This window comes from Colossoma macropomum, unplaced genomic scaffold (assembly GCF_904425465.1).
Source record: "Colossoma macropomum unplaced genomic scaffold, Colossoma_macropomum, whole genome shotgun sequence".
In the NCBI taxonomy this organism is placed as follows: Eukaryota; Metazoa; Chordata; class Actinopteri; order Characiformes; family Serrasalmidae; genus Colossoma; species Colossoma macropomum.
In genome coordinates this window covers 6,123,263-6,141,344 of record NW_023494810.1, presented here as the reverse complement: position 1 = coordinate 6,141,344, position 18,082 = coordinate 6,123,263, and the positions used below count along the sequence as shown (strand labels likewise).

The 18,082-nt window shown below is 38.2% G+C and overlaps 1 protein-coding gene across 2 annotated transcripts; it reads left to right on the top strand.

Moving 5' to 3' along the window:
* Positions 1–1,228: 1,228 nt before the first annotated feature.
* prxl2b (peroxiredoxin like 2B) lies at positions 1,229–17,339 on the top strand. Of its 2 annotated transcripts, none has more exons than XM_036559218.1 (7): positions 1,229–1,377; positions 2,690–2,894; positions 3,997–4,048; positions 4,547–4,610; positions 4,724–4,799; positions 6,617–6,735; positions 15,592–17,339. In XM_036559218.1, the coding sequence occupies exons 1-7, from the start codon at positions 1,315–1,317 to the stop codon at positions 15,616–15,618; spliced, it is 606 nt and encodes a 201-aa protein (XP_036415111.1). In that variant the 5' UTR covers positions 1,229–1,314; the 3' UTR covers positions 15,619–17,339. The 2 variants fall into 2 exon arrangements, with proteins under 2 accessions (XP_036415111.1, XP_036415113.1); XM_036559220.1 differs by lacking the exon at positions 15,592–17,339 and adding an exon at positions 6,915–7,810 and having other exon boundaries at positions 6,617–6,779.
* The last annotated feature ends 743 nt before the right edge of the window (positions 17,340–18,082 follow it).

Below are 18,082 nucleotides of genomic sequence, written 5' to 3'. Positions count from 1 at the left end.
ATCAGCAGCAGCTCAGATCATCAAATAACAGAAACAGAGAACTACAACACACATACCATAAACCTCATAAAGACAAAGAAGTGCACTCAAAAATTCACTTTTTATTCCAAAAAGACGAAAAAGATGGTTCTTCAAGGGTTCTTTAGTAAAGACAATGGTTCTATATAGAACCATGAACACTCAAAGAACCCTTTCCATGTTTCAATAGTTCTTGGCATGAAGAAAAGTTTATCAGATTGAAGGAGAATGTGTTATATATGGTTCTGTATAGCACCAAATGGGTTCTACTATTGCAGGGGTCGCAACCCAAATATTAAGAAGAGACATTTTTTCATTTTAACAAAAATTAATCCGCCTTGGGAGCCACAATATTCTATGTCCATTTTACCATCTCGGGTGTAAATATGTCTCAGTATGTGCTGATGTGTTAGTATAGATTTAAAAATGCAGTTTTAATGCAGTTTTGCACTCTGGATCATTCTCTCAAGCAGTTTTATAAGAAGCCACCCGAGATGCTTTTCCAACACACTTGAAGAAGCTGGCAAAGCAGTTTTGTTCTTATTTGTTTCAATATTGTTGTGAGGGCTTGATTGTATTCAGCCATAACAGCATTAGTGAGACCATTTACTGGTGCTGTATGATTAGTCCTGGACCAGAAATGCCACTTCAACTCATTCCAAAGGTGTGAAATGGTGCTCTGTTACTCCAGAAACTGCAGCTCCACTACTCCACAGCCTACTGCTGGGAGTTTTATACCCCTCTTGATGATGCTTGGTACTGGGCATGGTGACCTTAGGCTCATAATAGGCTGTTCCAGAGTGTTCTACTCTATTGGCTATGGAGTTTATACAAGCACCTTAAAATGATCTCATTAATTAGAAAGTGTGTCTGGTTGTTAGATCAGTTAGGTTTATTCATTTCAAAGCAAAAACATTTTACAGATATTTTCAAAATTGTGATTGAACAGAGAAAAAAAACTAAATAAGATATATATATATATATAATTTATATATATATATAATATATATATATAAATTTATATATATATATATATATATATATATATATATAAAACAAATAAAACGTTAATAAACAGCTAACTATATAACAAAGTGTAAAAACGAAGAGTCATTGTGAATTTATGTAAGAAGCCCCGCCCCCAAGCCGTGTGTTTACCATTTTCTGTGTTCTGATTGGCTGTTGTCGTTGGTTATTCAACGCGGTTCTTACACAAGTGGGCGGGGCAGGAAAGAACAGCAGAGCAGCGGTGTGTTCTGGGACACAAACACACGAAACTGTGGAAAATACAGAGAAATGTCGACCTTGAATTTAGCCAAATTAGGTTCTAACCTGCTGAAAAGCGCCACATCTGGGGAGGTAAGTAGCTCTGAAATGGATCCGGGGGGCTGAAGAGCTGTTCGAGGGGGCTGTGACCAGCTCACACGTTAACAGTTGATACTGTGTTTTTACTGTCAGCTAAACGCAAATGAATCAGTGGCGTGACTAATACAAGTAAATGATATAAACTGTACTACGTTACACTGGAAAGCAGGGATTTCACGTTGTCTTCAGCGTTAGTCTTGTGTTATGTTCCGTCGGATGTGTCTCTGTTGTGTCAGCTCACCACGTTTTACTGTCTTTATGCTTCTCTGTGCTGCTGCACAGTTTGTGTTGGTCATCCTCTAGTCCTTCATCAGTGGTCACAGGACGCTGCCCACAGGACGCTGTTGGCTGGAAATTGTTGGTTGGTGGACTATTCTCAGTCCAGCAGTGACACTGAGGTGTTCAAAAACTCCAGCAGCACTGCTGTGTCTGATCCACTCAGACCAGCACAACACACTAACACACCACCACCTCGTCAGTGTTACTGCAGTGCTGAGAGTGATCCACTACCACCTGCTCTGTGTTGGTCCTGACCATAGAAGATCAGGGTGAAAGGGGTCACTTATATAGTAAGTGGACAGTGAGCATAGAAACAAGGAGCTGGTTTGAATGAAGTGGCTGGTCGGTGTAAGTTTCCGTAGTAAGACGTCATGCTGGACTGGTACATAACTGGTTACTGTCTCTGTGGAGTTTCTATGGGTGTAACGATTCACAACGTTCATGATTCCGTTCAATTTGATGTCATGTTCTATAATATGTTAATATGTAATGTTTCCATTTTTCCAGCTCATCGGCGCGTTTAACGTTACAGAAGTCAAGCATAGCTCAGTATTTCAGACCACAGATCTGGAGATCTGCTTAATCCATTCAGATTGGTTTCTTATCCGCATTAACATTATAATGATATGCTAAGAAAAGTGGATTGTTTACCAGTAGTACCAAAATATCACACTGACAGTAAAATATTGTCATATTGTTCAACTCTAGCCTCCGATTTCAAAAGCCACAAGCTAATGTTAGCCCCAGACTACACAAACGCCACAATATAGTGATACATAATGTACATAATGTACAATACAGTACAGTGTACAGCCTAATTCTGGAACCATAGTCTTAAGGGTTTAAGGGGTTAAAACTGATTCAGGATGTAAGCAGCAAAATAAGAATAATAAGTTGTTATTATTTTTTGGTCCTGGGATGTGCCGTGTCGTATCACAGAACTATTTCCTTTTGGCTTTCATATTGTGAAGCAAAGAGAGATGTATGAATTCATCAATAGCCTCTCTGCTCATGTTTTTCCACTCAGAATGTGGAGCTTGGCTCTTTGTGGCAGGATCAGACAGCAGTGATCTTCTTCCTCCGCCGGTTTGGCTGCCAGATCTGCCGCTGGACCGCTGCTGAGGTCAGTAAGCTGGAGAAGGACCTGAACGCTAGCGGAGTAGCCCTCATAGGTGTCGGACCTGAGGAGACGGGGCTGAAAGAGTTTAAGGAAGGAGGTTTCTTCAAGGGAGGTGAGTGTAGGCCTTTTCAACACATCTGAACGGAGCTTGTTTTCCAAATCCCTGGAATTTTCTGGTTTTGTAACCTTACGTTTGGTCTTTTGTTCGTCGGTGGTGTTTTATGACCCGCTGTCATGCTTACACAACCTAGTGTCACCTTTGGAAGTAATAAAGGGGTTGTGAAATACCCACCTGATGTATGTATAGCAGTAACATGGTTGAGATAAACTGCTGGGAGACCAATTAAGCACGGCAACATTTTTCAACCTAATCTCTACCTCATCTGTAGCATCTGTAGTTATATGGTCGATTACCTTGGGCAATAACTTTGACACATTTCCTTGAATTTAGAAAACAACAGAAAACTAACTAACTAACAACACACTGAGGGTGTTTACGTGCACTTAATAATCCGATAACTGCAGAAAATCAGATTTTGGCAGTAATCTCATCATCACGTTTACATGCTCTTGAGTAATCAGATAGTGGGGAAACTCCAGGTCTACAAGAGTCAGACAGTTATCAGATTTCTGGTTTGCAACCAGCCAATAAACTCACAGAAGAAGACGAGACGGAAACGACCAGATGCTACATATACACTCTAAAAAAAGATGATTCTTCAAGGGTTCTTTAGGAAAGAAAATGGTTCTACATAGAACCCTGAACACTGAAAGAACCCTTTGCACGATTAAGGATTCTTTGCATCATAAACATGGTGAAATGGTTCTTCAGATTGATGTGGTTTAATAAAGAACCTTTTTGAAAAGAGTTCTTTATATCACCAAAAAGGGTGCTATGACATTTTAACAACAGAAGAACCTTTTTTGTGCTATAAAGAACCTTTTTTAAAAAAGGCTCTATACATAGAACCATCTGTAACACATTCTCTATCAATCTGAAGAACCGTTTCACCATGTTTATGATGCAAAGAACTCTTAATCATGTAGAGGGTTCTTTGAGTGTTCAGTGTTCTATGTAGAACCGTTTACTATAGAACCCTTGAAGAACCATATTTTAAGAGTGTGGAGACAGATAACAGACATTAGGTTGAAAAACACTGGCACATTCCTTTAAACATGATGGAGCCTGACTTGTTTTTTCCTTTCTATTTCAGACATTTACATAGATGAGAAGAAACAGTGCTACAGGGACCTGGGATTCAAAAGGTATGAAAGTGAAACACACCACAGATCTCACACAAAACAAACTTAAAAGTGACAGTTTGGCTAAACGTTGAATTTACGGTTTTTCCCTTGCCCCCAGTGTAGTCGATCAGCCACAACATGTTTGGTGTATGAAGTTTGCTGTATTAGTTTTGCACTTCAGCCAGTACTATAGACTTGCAGCTCCAGTGCAAAACTAAAGACGAAACGTCTGACACCAAATATGTCTGGCTGATATAACGAAAGATGCTTGGAAATACAGCAAACTGGTAGCGGCACTGTCCAAAGAAAATACTGCATCTTCGTTCTTAACTGTACAAAAGTAGAAAACATCTTCACTCAGTAGAGATACAGGGTTTTAAATATAAGATATAAAAGATATGTGACATTGTGGCGTGTCGTTATCTTTATGATCCTTAGTGAATGAGGAATGAGTTTATACATGACCTTTGCTTTTGCATCTTTTCTGAAATTGAAAGGTGGTTTTCCTTCTCCTCACAGATATAATGCCATCAATGTGTTCCCTGCTGCTCTGGGGAAAAAAGTACGAGAAATTGCCTCAAAGGTAATAAAAGTCATGTATGTTTTTGATTAATAACAGGTCTTAGTCCCCAAAGCCCTTGAACTACAAATATATCATGTGTTAGAAATGCATTTCACTGCCTTTTTTTCATACAGGCAAGCGCTGATGGAATTCAGGGCAACTTCAGTGGCGACCTTTTGCAAAGCGGTGGAATGCTGATTGTAGCCAAAGGTAAAAAACATCACACAGACCTAAATACTAATGGGTCATTCTACGGAAACGTCCACTTTTCTGTCTGTCCATAGGAGTCACTGGTGTGACTGATCCTCATTGGTGTTACAGATAATAAAGTAAACACCAGAGACATTTTAATGAACAATGCATTTTACAGAATGGCTGCTACAGAACATCAAACCACATGTTGTCAGTCATGGAATATCCACTAAAATATGTAATTTAATCCATTTGTATTCTATTTTTTCACAATTACCTCAGAATAAAGTCGGTCACACCAGTGACTTCGGCTAAAAGCTTCATATGAAATCATGAGCTAAATGAGAAAATCTCTGATAACTGAAAGACACAGTGGACTCACCATGTGCTTTTCTTCATAGATCCTCAGAAAACAGGTAAAAGGAAGCAAAGTGATGTCATCAGTGTGAATTTTATTTCAAAATAAGAGATTTTTTGTTATGCGGTAACACCAGTGACACGACTCCTGGGGACCACAACATTCATTATATATTTTATAATATTTATTTGGCATTTGTGTTCTTTATGTCACTTAAATCGTATATTACATAGTCATGTATAGATTATTGTAGTTAAAATAATGTTTTTTTCTTCAAAATATGGCCTCACCCTTCACACATGACTGTGGGGACGAGCTCTTCTGTGGTTCGGGGAATTCTATATAATTGATTTAAAAGCCAATATTGCTAAATTGAGGCTCAAGAAGGTGTAATTGTTAAAATAACTTATTATTTTATTTTAAAATATAAATAAATTGTAACCCTAACGTTTTTTTAAGTGTAATATATCTGTAAATGCTAGGGACAGAAAAATGGACGTTTCTGTTGAATGACCCTACTACAGAATGTGACACAGGGCAGGTCTGTTCTGTTTTATACATGATGATTTCACAAAATTTCATAAAGATGTGTTTAAAAGAAGCTTCTTTTTTAATGTGTGGTAATCTTAGCTATATTAGAAATAGCAGATTAATCCATCATTCAAATCAATCAACCTTATTTAACCTCGGAGAACATTGAGGGTGACCCTCATTTACAATGTTGCCGAGTTGATACAGGAAAAGGGACTGATATTGTATAAGAACATATCAAATAATAAAGGTAAATTTAATAAAAAAATGACTCGAATCAGGTAAGTATAAAAAAAGAAACATTAATAATAAAAATACAGTAGAAAATATAAAACAGTAATAAAAACAGTTAAAATGTAAAAGTTAGTAAAATCAAAGGAAGGTGAATAAAACAAAAGGAGGATCAGATTAAAAAGGAAACTAAAAATGAATTGTCTAATTAAAACAAGAATAATAATAATAAATAAATAAACAAATAAATAAACAAATAAATCATGAAAATAAGACAATAATAGTAAAAAATCAGGTAAAACAGAAGCAGGCGGCGTGGGGGTGGTTAGAGAGTAAGAGATTAAAGTGACTGAGTGACCCATTGAGCTGAGCTCTAGTGTTTCCAGTAGTGAGTTCCAGCTCGCTGGTGCTCTGGAACTAAAGGCAGATTTTCCCAGTTCAGTAAAAACTCTCGGTACCTGCCATGTGATCCAACCACTGGAGCGAGTTATCGAGAGCTGTTGTAGCAGGAATGCCACATTATTGAACGAAGTACACATACTTAGCTTTAACATTTTACTATGTTATGGTTTTAGGTGGTGATCACTGTAGTTACAAGTTGAGATACAACAAATAAGTAGCCTGTGTTTTTGTGAGTCATGTGTATCTGTCACTAGAGGGCAGTATGGCTTCATTAGTGTTCATTAGTGTGGCTTCACTATGACCCTCTGCTAAGGTGGTGAGAAGGTCCTTCTGCATTTCATCCAAGACTCTCCAGGAGACCATGTGCCACTTGAGGACATCACCAAAGCTCTGGGTATCACTGCCAGTGTCCAAGCTGGAGTGAGACCACAGGTGAGATCAGAAGAATAATGGCATAAAGTGGGAAGAGTGCCTTGGTGATTCATTTACCTTCTTATTTGTAAATTTAAATAACCCTTATTATTTTTCTTCCATCCATTCTGTTTCTCCCCTACTTGCTGTAAAAACTTGTTTTCTAAATTAACACAAATTTTACTTTGATTTATTTACAGAAACTTGGTTGTTTTCAGGAAAGGTGTATGGAGGCGTTTGATAGCAGTTTCATGTTTCATTTCAAAATGATCGTTTAATTCTTGAATGTGCGTCAGTCCATGCCAGCTCACCTAGGGCCTGTCTGGTCTCAAGGCATTTAAAAATAAAGCAAAACTTCAATTTAATTCATTCAGCCATGCAAAATTTAAAACCTGTGCTCCAATCAGTTTTTTAGTTATGAGTTTTTGAAGTTCACCCCATCATGTTTTAAACTGCTTTTAAATATTGTGCTTAGCTCCTAACAGAATGACTAAACTGAGCTGAAATATTAACTCTGTATAAATACCACACTGAGTGATCTCGCTGTGTTTTATGTAGTATTCCTACATTTCAGTCAAACCTATGATATATTTTCTAATCCTATTTTTCCTAAATAAGTTCAGTTATGTCTGATAAACATACATCAGATAAAACAATTGCAGATGTGCTCCTGCTCCTCCATGGTTTAATATTTTTATGAACATGGCATATCTGACTAAGAAACACAATGTAAACAAATAGTAAGACTGAAAATAGATAAAACACTGGATTTCCAAATTAACCTACATAATGCTCCAGAAAGTATGTATCCTTTCTTGACAGCTAATCTGTTTTTCTATTTCTTGTTGCTGGGAAATCTGTTATGTGCAGAATCTCTTACAGAGTCAGCCAAAGTGCATCCTGCCTTGTTGGTCATCAGGAAAAAGTTTAAAGAGGATAAGATTAGTCCCTTCTAAGGAAGCACAGTGTTAAAAGTGTGGGCGGACCTGTACGATTCCCTGGTAAAAATGGAAAAATTACATTGATTTTATAGTAGACATTCACATCAGACTGCATGGATGAGTTTAGTCTGTTTCAACTTGCAGCGAAATTCTTACATGGACCATTCGGAGACTCTTGAAATTTGTTAATCACTGTTACAACAGTCAACAGGTAATTAATAACCAACATACAACAGTGCAGGGAACATTTAAGTGGGGTTCTTATTGTAATAAACAATGCTGAAAGTTTTGGTCTTGGCCTCAATGATCCACAGAAATAGTATATTATGTCCAGCATGAGATTAAAAGCCCTGAAACATTTTCAGCCGTATGATATTGAATTCTTTCTACTTATAATATTTTTACAGAAGTACAAAGGTCAGAAAAAGGCCTTTTGTTCTCATCTATCGGGCTTATAAAACTCTAAGAACAGCTGTATGAACTGGATTTATTTCTCAGAATATGTGCACTATTTTCTGCAGCATTTGCCTTTAATGATGCAATTTAAACGCAATGAATTGGTTGTCTGTAGTTATCAACTGAGCATCTTCAATCTTTAAAAGTTTTTTTCTGTACTATCAACCAGCATAATGATAGTTGGGTGGGGAATTCCATGGCAATGGTCCCTCTGATACTGGAAGAGTGCACAACTGAATACTTAAAAAGCTCAGATTTTCCCTCAGCAACTATTTCTGTCTCCTACGTCAGCTATTAATGGGTCTTTTGTTGTGGGTGTGCAGTTTATCACCTCATACTGTTTGATGTGAGTTCTAGATGTGTGTAAACTGTATGCAGTGAAGGATATTTTTTGACCACCTCTTTGTTTCTACGCTCATTGTCCATTTTATCAGCTCCGCTTACTATATAGGTGCACTTTGTAGTTCTACAATTACAGACTGTAGTCCATCTGTTAGATACTTTGTTAGACCCCTTTTACCCTGTTCTTCAGTGCTCAGGACCCCCATGGACCCTCACAGAGCAGGTACTATTTGGGTGGTGGATCATTCTCAGCACTGCAGTAACACTGACGTGGTGGTGGTGTGTTAGTGTGTGTTGTGCTGGTACGAGCGGATCAGGAGTTTTTAAACTCCTGTGTCCACTCACTGTCCACTCTATTAGACACTCAGACCTTGTCAGTCCACCTTGTAGATGTGAAGTCAGAGACGATAGCTCATCTGCTGCTGCACAGTTTGTGTTGGTCATCCTCTAGTCCTTCATCAGTGGTCATGGGACGCTGCCCACAGGACGCTGTTGGCTGGATATTTTTGGTTGGTGGACTATTCTCAGTCCAGCAGTGACACTGAGGTGTTCAAAAACTCCAGCAGCACTGCTGTGTCTGATCCACTCAGACCAGCACAACACTCACTAACACACCACCACATCAGGCTGCTGCTACTGTTTTAGCATTGCTTATTTATAGCTATATTAGACGCATAGATCCAAACTAAAGCAGCAAACTTTAGACACCAAACACGTCTTGACTGCTCAACTATATTTGGGGTAAGGGGGAAAGAGTGTAATTAGGGCTTGGGAATGTGATGTCATGACACAGTGTCTTATGGATGAAATACTATTTGGCCAGATTTGGAGGTCATCTAGGTTGGTTCTGAGTAGTGGAATGTCCTTTCCTACCTGCTTTACTTGATTTTACCTGGTCTGTAGCCCATGGACTCACTAAATACACAGGCACAGCTGATTAGCATTTGGATTCAGATCAGGCAGAATCAGAGAGCAGACAGGACAGAAAGTTTTGTTCAGTCCTGAAGGCGCAGTCCTCGGCAAATAGCACAGAGGAAGCATTGCAGTAAGAGTGGTGATAAACATGAAGCGCAAGATAAAACTTTCAGCATAATTTTGTGAACTTTGATCAGACTTTTGTATCAGCTAACTAGCTCTAAAAGGGATGAGGTGAAGTAAGGTATGATATGGCTGGGCTAGCAACTTCAGCTGAGGTGAAAACAGACCCTTAGGCCCAGTCCCACTTCACCCCTCGCCCCTACCACTTAGCCCTCAGCCCTCTGTTTTGTGAGTTCACGTCTAGGGTGTCTCAATTTTTGTAGAGATAGACGGGTAGGGCGAAGTGTTAGGGCTACATGGCCCTCCAGAGGTTTTTCAGAGACTCCAAACAGAGAGTAATGAAAAAGAAAGAACAACCGGCAAGATGGCTGAACAAGAGACCAAAGAAACCCACAAATGTGAGAATTCTCTTCGTTAAAAAGTTACGATAATCATTGTATTATTTTAGGTAAATGTCGTTTCAATGTATTATGGTCGTTTTCTTCGTGACAAGCATAAAAAAAAAATGCTAAAGTATGCTAATGTCTCAGGAGCTAGTTAGCTAATTTTCCTGTTCCACCTTAAGTAGTCCAGCAATTCTGACGCCTGAAGCGCCAGAATGTAACTGCTGCACCATTTAAGGTGGAACAGGAAAATTCGAACAAGAGGGGTGGGCAAAAATAAATAATTGTCTTATACCCCCTCTTTGAAGGCATATGATGCCCTAAATGTATCTAAGGCCCAGCAGCGAGGAGCTGAACTTTACCCTCCTCTGCTATCACTGAAATCGGGCAGGGTCACCTACAGAGCACTGCTAGTAGCTGTTAATGAAGCAGTGTTTTTTTTCTTTTTTTTTAATTTGAGGGTCCCATTTCGTAGGGTAAGATTTCAACCACTACCTATTGTAACTCCTTTCCAAGGGGTTAGGGTGACACTCGAAAACAAGGTATAGGGGTAAAAAGAAGAAATGGGATTGGGCCTTAAAATGTGTCTGTTTGTCTTGTTCTCCAGGGTATATTTTGGTTTGTCCATCTGAATTTACATGACCATATCGTGAGGCAAATTATTCAGTAACTGCATGAAATGAATGTAAATCTTTATTTTATTTATTTATTTTTTTGTAAAAGCCCCCCTCAAATTAACAGAACATGTTTTTTATGATCATACACATATTGCTGTATGCTTACAATTTACTGCTGAAAGCCAAAAATCTTTTTATTTTTTCGATCTTTGTATTTTTTATAAAAATAATTTTTACAGAGCAGATCACTGAAGAGACACCATATGGGATTTATAGCTAAGATTTGTGGAAAATTGGGTCGACTTTCAGTAGAAAAAAAAAGTGAGTTCAGCTTCTTTTATTATAAGGGTTTAAAATTACATCACCCATCTATTTGACTGGAAAGAAGACACAGCTCTCATACGACACCCACCTTTTGAATGTCACTTATGAAATATGAAAGTTATGAAGAATATGACAAAGTGCGTTTTGGAACCACCGGCGGTCTCAAGGAGTTAAAAAGGTTAATGACTTTAGATTGGCTGACCTTTCTGTGTAAACTTTAAGCCACATGTGATCTACTATGGATTTTTGGATTTTAGTTCCCCATTTAGTCAGGCTGTCAGTGTTGGCTGAAAGGCTATTTACAATGAAATCTGCCAGTAGCTGAGCACAATATTGCCTATAACTGTGTTAAACCTGCCACAGGCAGGTGTAAGTCTGAGAATGAAAGAGGAGGTAGCATATCCAGATCATCATGTTATTCCATTCATTGTTTGGGAGTTTGTATGTAATCCTGTAATGCAGCGCAGCATAACATTGATTCCCAAGCCTTCTTTGATTTTCAAAGGTAAAGATTTTGTAATAAAAAGTAAACTGCACTAGATGGATTTGAGGTTTGCTTTTTGGGTCATTCTACAGAAACGTCCACTTTTCTATCTCTATAGGAGTCACTGGTGTTACCAATCCTCATTGGTGTTACAAATAATAAAGGAAACACCAGAGACATTTTTAATGAAAAATGCATTTTACAGAATGGCTGCTACAGAGCATCAAACCACATGTTGTCAGTCATGGAATATCCACTAAAATATGTAATTTAATCCATTTGTATTCTATTGTTTTCACAATTACCTCAGAATAAAGTCGGTCACACCAGTGACTTCGGCTAAAAGCTTCATATGAAATCATGGGCTAAATGAGAAAATCTCTGATAACTGAAAGACGCACTGGACTCACCATGTGCTTTTCTTGATAGATCCTCAGAAAATAGGGAAAAGGAAGTCAAGTGATGTCATCACTGTGACTTTTATTTCAAAATAAGAGATTTTTTTGTTATGGGGTAACACCAGTGACACGACTCCTGGGGACCACAACTTTGATTATATAATATTTATTTGGCTTTTTTTCTTTGTCATTTAATTCATATATTTCATAGTCATGTATAGATTATTGCAGTTAAATTATTGGAGAAAAACACCTCAAAATTTGGCCTCACCCTTCACACATGACTGTGGAGACAAGCACTTTTGTGGTGCTTGGAATTCTATATAACTGTTTTATTTTAAAATATAAATAAATTGTAACCCTAAAGTTTTTTTTTTAGTGTAATATATCTGTAAGCGCTAGGGACACAAAAATGGACGTTTCTGTAGAGTTCCCTCATGAACCATTAGAAATGTTGTTCTGAACTGTTTCAGTCTTAGTTTTGTGGTCAGACATTGTGAAATTTTGATTTGAAGTTGCATTTTTGTCCCTAATGAATCATTTTTCTGTATGTTTTTCAAAACGTTTTCAGTTTTAGTATCTTGTGGTACTGCAGACATTCCGAGTAAATACCACTTCAAGGCTTTCGTGTTCCCTTATGGGTTCCATGTATGGACACTGCTGAATGGGGTTTTTCGATAACAATCAGAGGAACATTCTGGTTTATTTTTCTGGTGGTTGAGGTTAACAGGTCAGTGGGCCCTTGACAGCATCTTTGATCTAAAATTGTATGACGACGATACTTTACTTATTTAAGCTCTATAGCACACATTTCTGCAGTCAGTAGAAACTCAGTTGCTGTTGTAGATGTTGGACGCTGCAAATACAAGCACTTCGGCTTGACTTTATTAGAATGAACGTCTACTGAATGATACTGAAATCTTTCCAAAATTGAAAGAAAAGCTACAGTATTGGGCAAAAATCTTTTGTTTCTTTAATTTTCAGTCAAAATGGCCATTAAGAACAAGTTATTCATTTTTCACTGTCAGAAAAAAGCAGAGTCTGCAGAGATATCACTCCACTCTTACTTCAGATTGGAAAAAATCCAATGTTCTCTTTGTCCATCCTTTCACAACTGAGATGTGGAGTTTGGGATTCCTTGTGAGAAGCAGAAAATGCAACCAACTTCTAAGACTAGGCAGAAAAAGATACATCTAGTTGTTGAGGCTTTGTCTAATTTTCTATTAAACATTTTTTTACTTTTTTGACACTGAAAATGCATAATATGTACAACTTTTCGACTGGAAATAAAATACATGAAAGGGTGAACTTATGCACAGTACTGTGCAGATGAGAATATTTGACGTCCACTGTAATGTTTTAAGTTTAAAAGAGTTTTTAAAAATTACAGCCTTGCCAAAAATGACTTTTTGGTGCACTTCAAAATTTCAGGGTAGTCGAAGACTCGTTTGAAGGCTTTTATCTGAAAGCTGCCCAGCTCAAACAGTATTACTGAGGTGGAGAAAAGGCGCCGATACAACAGTTTGATAATGTTCTCAATGTGTTTCGTACTCGTATGTTTTATGATTACATACAGCGTGGTGACCTAACATGCAGACACATGAAGCTTTTTGTGTGTGTGTGGTAACACATCCGCCTGTTGACGAACTAGACGCTTCATTCCGTGTAAACACTGTGTCACTCAGAAAGCCCTATCTTAGAGCAAATCAGCAGTAACGGATCTCCCCCTGACCCTGCTCTGACACTCGTGGCCTCCCTGGAGCCTGGAGCCCCTTGGGAACACTCAATATATTCCCACCCCGTCCTGCAGGAAGGAAAGGGCCCACACAGTCTAGACCAGGGGTACAGTCTGGTGATTTCCCTGCTGTAACACAAAATAAAATAAACTATAGTTAGCAAATGCGTTAAGTCAGGTGTGTCAACTTGTTTGATATCTAATCCCCCTAGAAATATAGGGGGGTGAGAATTACTCTCTAGTAAGAAGTAAAATGGACGAGCTTACCTAAAAGAGGGTACCAACAAGAAAGGTTGGCAATAATTTGGTTTCCAACCAAACAAAGCAGAGAACCACTGGATATTAACAGTGTTAGGTGTCATCTATGCAGAAGCAAGCCCAGTTGGCAATTATATGGTAATTATCTTACCATATATTATAAGTTATAGGGCAGGGGTTCACAACTATGGTACTGATGGGCTGATGTCCAGCACAAGTTTGTGGTCCCCTACTCAAACATCCCTGCTAAACCTGGCAATTATTAGATTAGTTGAATCAGAGGTGTTTTAGTAGGAAAATCACCAAACTGGGCTGCTGTAAATTTAAATTTACACACATTGTCCAAGCTTAGCTGTAACATTATTACTACTCCCATAAACTAAAAACAATCAACTCTATAGCCTGCTGGATGCAACCTTGGACAACATCCTCAGCTTGAGGTCTGTTGCCCGTGGCCTTCTTCATTGAGAGCCCCGAGTAATTGCTTGGTTTGTTTGCCCTCTAGTTTGCCTTTGTAGGGTACTTAGCTAACACTCATTGCACAGCCTGTTAAGATTAGCTGCTTAGCTTCAACTACAACTTTCTTTTGCTACAACTTCATGCATATAGAGATGCTGATTTAGCTTATTACGATAATGTGACATCACTGGTGCTTGTAAATCATTCTAAAATTGTGCTTCGTTCTCTGAGAACCATCCCATTGCCCCTTAACATCATGTTGAGAACAACTGCATTAGAGCAATGTGCAGGATTGTGATCCTCCAGAACTGATCTAGAGTCATGAGCATGACGATCTAGGCCAACAGAGAGCACGTTGTTCAGTGGGACTTGTGCAAAGACACAGGCCTGCATGGAGACACTCATTGGATTATCAAGTTTAGCCTAATTGCATTTTACTGTTTCGGGCTTCACCGTCAGCGCCTGCCTGTTCACACAGGCCACGCTGCCTTGGTTTCATACCAGCATTCATTAAGCCCAAATGTGCAAGTGAGCAAATTAAATGGCCTAATGTGGAATCTCACATTTAGCTTTTAATCTCAGAGTTGTTGGTTTTCCTACCCCTCGCAAATGGGTCACATTCGGTCTTATTTTGGGTTAGTTTTTGTAAAGAACCGTTGCATTAAGTCTCCACATTGGCATTCATTCATAAGAATTACGTAAGTCCAGCTAATACAGATAAAATGGTCCACTCCCACAGTAAAGCCTAAAAATTGCATTTTAAAACCAAATCCCTTCTTGTGTCTCAAATTAAGTGATGTATATTTGGACACAAGTGAATACCTTTTGAAGCTAAATTGTTATCAGCACACCATGGGCCAAGGTATGGAACGCCACAGTGGTATGTTCCTTTTTCAGGTGCTTCATACACAAAGCATTCTATACACACCACACACTCTATTATTAAGCAGACATTTTTAGTCAGCTAAGATTAAACAGCAGACGTTATTGCATAAGCAGCCTGTGAAAAACAGGACATGGCTTTGGCCTTATTTGCTTATAAAAGAACACCGCCTGCTGTTTCATTGCTTCTGACATTTCGCTACCTTGCCATTTCCTGTCTGCTGGATTTGGACACGGAAGGATGTGTGGTAGTTACCCTCACAGGGCTGACGAATGTGAGCAATAATAAATCATACACCAGTTACCCACAGCTCACATCAGCCATGTAACAACAGAGGATTTTTAGGTGGGGAATTCTCTTTTGCAGCAAATTGGTTCAAAGCTTCTGAATGAATCAGGGGAACTTTTAGATTTTATTGCAAGATTCAGCTCCTGTCTCATCAGGTGTATATGGAAATTATTCGCTGGCAAACAATGCATTACTTTGGATACTTCAAACAGCCATTTAAAAAACCCTTATCTTTCCTAATTTACATTTCATTTTTCTCTTTTTTTTCTAGTGCAACGATGATGTCTGTACGAGATAAAGACCTGCTGTTTTTAGACTTGGGAACCAGTCTCTGTACCATATCTTCATTGGACTTTACGCCAAATAAGATATTTTTCTGCCTTAATTGTGACACTGTTTGTGTTATTTGCTGATTTACATTAATCTGTGGCAATTTACAGTGTTTCCTGGCTTTTTATTTGCTTTAAATAAATGCTTTAAATTAGCATATAATTTATTATGATGCCATTGATATTTTTCCACTTTCTACTCTTCTGGACCACTTAATTACTAGATTCACTGAAACTGACAACTTTTAATTAGACAGTCACATTTGCTTTGTACACTCATCCTGCCTGCAAACATGGTTTATAGTTGCTAAACAGAGAACACTATACTGTAGCTGAACGCTATTTTTGTTTTCATTTATTTTTAAAGCTTGAATAATTTTTGTTCTAACAGGCAAAGTGACAGCCAGGTTTTCTGATTTTCATATTAACTTTATTTACTCATATTTTATACCAAAGGAACTTGATTTGCACTGAAATGTACAAGATTTAATGTGAATGTCATCTTTCAAAGAATATTGAGGTGTTCGTGGGTCAGTCTTTTCAGATCAGCCGTTCAGACTAAATGAACCATTGCTTACAAAGTTTGCACATCATGAAAATTATGTATTCCCAAAATAAACTTGGCAAAAGTATAGTATCCTTTAAATATGTATTCTAAACCATATACATATCTTAAAATAGCAATAAGGAACTAACTTTTGTCTCAGCTATATATTTTCGCTTTGAATCATCAGTGGCAAGAGCAGAATATTATAATTACACACATTCAGTTTGAAAATGAAGAATGTGTATTGTCTCCCATAGAAATCAAAGGATGACACTGTTCAGAATAGCCATTACACCAATGTGTGTAAGTTGAAAAAGCTTTTTTTACCACAGCAATCTCTGCACAGTGTTGACAAAATGAGGAGATATACAAAAATATTCACATAGCAGCATCTGTTAACTGGAACTGTTGACTACAATGAACTAAATCTTGAATCACTGTCTTGTAAATTCTTGGCATTTCAAAATGGCTTTTAATGCACTTAGTAGGTGCGCATGACAAAACATGCATGTAGTACTTTACTTGGCAAAACTGATCATTTAGCTCATTACATACAAATCTTCAATACTGAAGTAGCTCCATCGTAGAATATACAGAAGACAATGAAAATGCACAAAAATCTTACGTAACAGTACAAACACTTGGCATAAGCATCCAACAAGTAAACCTTTTACTTTTACCCATAGAAGCAGCTACTTAGATATTATATTTATATATATATGTAACAATAAATGGTGACTCAAGATTCACAAGGTACAAAATATCTGCTTTTAAACCTGCTTTCCCAAGCTTTGTCCTTTACAATTGCAGTGGTATTGTGTAATATTTTTGTAAGAATCTGAAATGTGCACTCATAGAAAGTTAGTATGCTTGTATTGTGTAATCATTTGTTAATAATTTCTTTTTACATCATGAATGTTGATGTACATGGCAATGAATACATCTGTGCTGGATAAAACTGTGATATTAAGGCTGTAATATATACACACTACAGGACACCATCTGTTTCCCTGACCAATTCAGCAAGCTTCTTTCTGAATTTCCAATAAAAGTGCAAATACATTCTTCTGTGATATCTCATCCCACATATTTTACTGTAAGCATTGTTTCCCAACCCCAACCAATAAACCACCGCCAACATAATGCAGAACCTACAAGTTCCCTCATTCAAACTAAACTTATTCCAGCCAACTCAGCTACAACTACTACTCAGCTACTTCTGTGCACATTTAAAAAAAGGCTGCGTAAAACTGTGACTTGGTTATGATATTTCAAAAGTAAATCTGTAGTGGTTGAAGCTCCGACACAACACCAAGTGTTTCTCCTGAATAAGTCAGCTCACAATCCCTGTACAAGGAATCTCCTACCAACAGTACACGCCATTATAGTCCTATGCAGATTTGCTAGCAATAAAGCTTCAAAGGCATATATGAATATTCAGTTAATCAGAGTCTCTGTGATGAGAGATAACAGTCATGATCAATATCCAAGGCAACCAGATTTTTTTTCCCTCTCTGCTTATTGACTGGAGTAAGCTTTTAGAATCCATGTCTATTCCTGCACTGCCACTCAAAAGCTTGTTTGATCTTTCCACTGTTGCATTCTGGTTGAGCTTTCTTCCCCTTCCCGTCCTGTTTAGTTCTGCTGTCATTACCTCTTAATTAAGGTGGAAAATAACAGTGGAACAGCTGCAGGCCCTGACCGCTTCCCCTAATGAGAAGCCTATCTCTCCGGAGTGTCCATCTCAGAGTTGGGAGTGGGCAGTCGCTTCGGCCGCTATGCTCTGGCTCACAGCCCCCCACCAAAACCGATCAATTTAGGAGATCAGGAGCCGCCACACTACCTGCCTCCGCTCCACTCACTCTCAAAGCCTGATAAGCCCTACA

Excerpts from the sequence above, each read along its gene's own strand:
- prxl2b (XM_036559218.1), top strand. The coding sequence starts at position 1,315 with ATGTCGACCTTGAATTTAGCCAAATTAGGTTCTAACCTGCTGAAAAGC. Across the intron at positions 4,049-4,546 it reads AGGGACCTGGGATTCAAAAG|ATATAATGCCATCAATGTGT; the intron begins GTATGAAAGTGA and ends TTCTCCTCACAG. Across the intron at positions 4,800-6,616 it reads AATGCTGATTGTAGCCAAAG|GTGGTGAGAAGGTCCTTCTG; the intron begins GTAAAAAACATC and ends CCCTCTGCTAAG.